Source organism: Bubalus bubalis, chromosome 16 (genome assembly GCF_019923935.1).
Source record: "Bubalus bubalis isolate 160015118507 breed Murrah chromosome 16, NDDB_SH_1, whole genome shotgun sequence".
NCBI classification, from domain to species: domain Eukaryota; kingdom Metazoa; phylum Chordata; class Mammalia; order Artiodactyla; family Bovidae; genus Bubalus; species Bubalus bubalis.
In genome coordinates, this window is record NC_059172.1 from 5,809,231 (window position 1) to 5,813,159 (window position 3,929).

Here is a 3,929-nt window from a genome sequence, read left to right on the forward strand (position 1 = left end):
CCAGGATTCTTGGCCTCTGGAGGATAATTCAACCCAGGGCCAGAGACGAGGCTTGATCGCTCAGAGCTTTTATGTAACAAAGTTTTATTAAAGTATAAAGGAGATAGAGAAAGCTCCTGACATAGGCATCAGAAGGGAGCAGAAAGAGTGCCCCCCCTGCTAAGTCAGACATGACTGAGCAACTGAATTGAACTGAACTGAGCAGTCTGTTAATGAAAGAAAGGAATGTCTTAAAAGTCAGAATGGCACCAAGCCCCTCATCCATAAGATGCATTTTGGGATAATCTTGGCACCAGAAGATTCATCCCAGGACATAAAACGATTGACTTGAATCTTGTAGAAGGGCAGATTACCATACAAATAGTTTTGTTTACACAGATTCAGTTCAGTTCAGTTCAATCGCTCAGTCGTGTCCAACTCTTTGCGACCCCATGAATCGTAGCACGCCAGGCCTCCCTGTCCATCACCAACTCCCGGAGTTCACTCAGACTCATGTCCATCAAGTCAGTGATGCCATCCAGCCATCTCATCCTCTGTCGTCCCCTTCTCCTCCTGCCCTCAATCCCTCCCAGCATCCGGGTCTTTTCCAATGAGTCAACTCTTCGCATGAGGTGACCAAAGTACTGGAGTTTCAGCTTTAGCATCATTCCTTCCAAAGAAATCCCAGAGCTGATCTCCTTCAGAATGGACTGGTTGGATCTCCTTGCAGTCCAAGGGACTCTCAGGAGTCTTCTCCAACACCACAGTTCAAAAGCATCAATTCTTCAGAACTCAGCTTTCTTCACAGTCAGGGGAACAATATCTGAGTATAGCATGCTGGTTTGTCAAATAGGTTCTGAGCTATTAGGCGGAACCAACTTGAAGACAAAGTCTAGAGTAAATGCATAGTACATTAGCATAGCTTAAGACAAACATTACCATAAGAAAAATGCATTGGTTAACTCAAGGTTTGAGAATAGTTAACTTCAGGTGAAACCAAGTGTCATTATGGCAACACAGTATTTTAAGAGAAACCTCCTTTTAACTTTGTATAGAGAAGGAAAAAAAATATTGCTAGTTCGTTTCCTCCTGCCGCTCAAGAGAGAGAAAAATGTCTGACACTTGCAGTCTATTTCCTCCCTTTGGAAACCCCTAGCCTTCCTGCCTGTTACCCTCTCATTATCATATGTGAAAGAGATCACCAGTCCAGGTTCAGTGCATGAGACAGGATGCTCAGGGCTGGTGCACTGGGATGACCCAGAGGGATGCCATGGGGAGAGAGGTGGGAGGTGAGTTCAGGATGGGCAACACATGTACGCTCATGGCTGATTCATGTCAATGTATGGCAAAACCCACTACAATATTATAAAGTAATTAGCCTCCAAATAAACTAATTAATTAAAAAAATACAGGGAAAACAGTACGTTTTATATATTTTGGTATTTGTTTTTCTACAATTAATATGTTCAATTATTTTTGTAACTAAGTTAGTGTGATTTAATTGTTAATATTAACTACATTAAAAGTGGTGTTCACTGAAAATAGTATCTTTGAAATGTAAACCTTATACTATCAAATGAAACTCAAGATTTATATATAGCACATGATTCCAATTTTTCTTTATCAATTATAATAATATATGTGCATAATATTATTGAGAAGCAATATTTAAAAACACAAAGAGAATTCATTCATTGGTTTAGAACACATAACTCATAAAATTTATTTCTTCACATCTGTTTTTATTTTCTAGTCATTTATAATGAACATGTATGTTTTATAATATGAAAAATATATTCATAAAATATGGTCAAAATAAATCTTCCACATATCAAAATTGCCTGCTTTACATGCAACAACAAGACAGTTCTATCATATTACCCACAAATTATCCTCAGGACATGTAGAAGAAATTCACATTAGCTGTTATTAGTTATCTTGCTCTCATTACAATCACCATGATCATTTATAGCATTAAACTAGTCAATTCATCACCCCCAACATCCCATCCAGTATTTGTTGTATAATAAGGGGTTTAGCTGAGTTTCTCAGGTGATTCTAGTGCTAAAGAACCCACCTGCCAAAGCAGGAGAGGTAAGAGATGTGGCTTTGATCCCTGGATTAGGAAGGTCTTCTGGAGGAGGGCATGGCAACCCACTCCAGTATTCTTGCCTGGAGAATCCCATGGTCAGAGGAGCCTGGTGGGCTACAGACCACAAGGTCACAAAGAGTCAGACACAACTGAAGTAACTTATCATGCACACGAAAGAGGTTTAGCCACTTCAATATGAATTGAAAAGAGAGAGAATTTGGAATCAAATTGCCTTTGTGCTACTAAGTGGCTGAATGACTTTGGGTAGGTCATTTAGTCTCTTTGTGCCTAACAAGGTAAAGCTTATAAATGGAGATGATCATTTTCTCACTAGTTCATTTGTTAGGATTTAATGCATAATGACATAAAAGTGAGAACTCAAATATAATTGTGTTACTTATGATTATTTTCATATATGTTGATGTATACTCTCAAGAATTTCTGAGGTGAGTTTCACACAAAGACTTACAGAGTACAAAAACATAAATCACAAATAGAGGTCAATAAGTAGAATATTAAACAATGAGAGACTCCAAATAGGTCAACATTGGATTAAGAATTGCAAAGACTGGGTTTAAAGACTGTGGTCCTAAAAGCCACAGTGGTTTTCAAGACTATAAAATTTAGGCAAAATGTTAAGTACTTTGCAATGATTTTAAAACACATTTTCAAACTGGATATAAATCTTGACATCAGAATATTCTGTTGGCTAAGAGGGAAACACAGCTCTTTGCTTAACCAAAAGAAGAGATTGCTATACGTCATGTCCCAATGTCTAAATGATTCTGATCCTCAAAAAAAAAAAAAAAGGAACCTGGCGTTCTATCACAGTTAGAGTTCTGTGTTACTCATTTCTAATATCTATAAAACAAAGTTGTTATGGACACTTAGTCATATCAAGTGAACAGATGCTTAAACTGCAATTTTATGAAAGATTTCTCTTAATCATTTGCTGCATGGCTTGGATCACATCCTTGTTCCTCATACTGTAGATCAATGGGTTCAACATTGGGCTCAAAAAACTATAAAAGACTGCAAATATTTTGGACTCCTTTACAGACTTCTCAGTTGGAGGCCTCAAGTACATGCAGAAGAGGGTTCCATAAAATAGAATGACTATTGTCAGGTGGGAACCACAGGTAGAAAAGGCTTTGTGCCTGCCTTCCACAGAACGGATCGCCAAGATAGATGCAACGATGAAAACATAAGACAGGAGAATGATGAACAAAGAGCTCGAGAGAGTAAAACCAGCAACCACAAACATTGCCATCTTTTTTACATAGGTGTCAGAGCAGGCCAACATTATCAGAGGAGGATCAGCACAGTAGAAATGGTTGATCTCAAGGGAGTCACAGAAGGACAAGTGAAAGGTCAGCAGTGCCTGAGAGAGACCACTGAAGAATCCACAAGTATAAGGGACTGTGACTAGAAAGATGCAAATGTCCTTGGACATCCTGGTGCTGTAATATAGAGGGCTGCAGATGGCTACATAGCGGTCCAAGGCCATTGAAGCAAGGAGATAAAACTCAGTGATCACCAGGGCAATGAAGACAAGACACTGTGTGAAGCATCCAGCATAGGAGATGGTCTTCTGGTCTGAGAGGAAATTGTGCAGCATATTTGGAGTAATATTGGAGGAATGGCAAAGGTCTACAAAGGAGAGGTGGCTGAGGAAGAAGTACATGGGGGTCTGGAGGTGGGGATTCGTCCTGATCAGCACAATCATGGCCAGATTCCCTGCCAGTGTGACTAGGTAGATCACCAGGAACACCCCAAACAGGGCCTTCTGTAGCACTGGGTCATCTGTGAGTCCCAGGAGAATGAATTCAGTCACTGCAGTGTGGTTAGGGGAAGACAT

The 3,929-nt window shown here is 39.6% G+C and overlaps 1 protein-coding gene across 1 annotated transcript; it reads right to left on the minus strand.

Annotated features, from left to right (window-relative positions):
* Window positions 1-2,988: 2,988 nt before the first annotated feature.
* Window positions 2,989-3,929, minus strand: LOC123329586 (olfactory receptor 5M1-like). The gene has a single exon (XM_044928950.2). It carries the CDS (start codon window positions 3,927-3,929, stop codon window positions 2,997-2,999), a length of 933 nt encoding a protein of 310 aa, XP_044784885.2. The 3' UTR covers window positions 2,989-2,996.

What these genes read in the sequence shown, in the direction of transcription:
- LOC123329586 (XM_044928950.2), bottom strand. Translation starts at nt 3,929, where the DNA reads ATGTCTTCCCCTAACCACACTGCAGTGACTGAATTCATTCTCCTGGGA.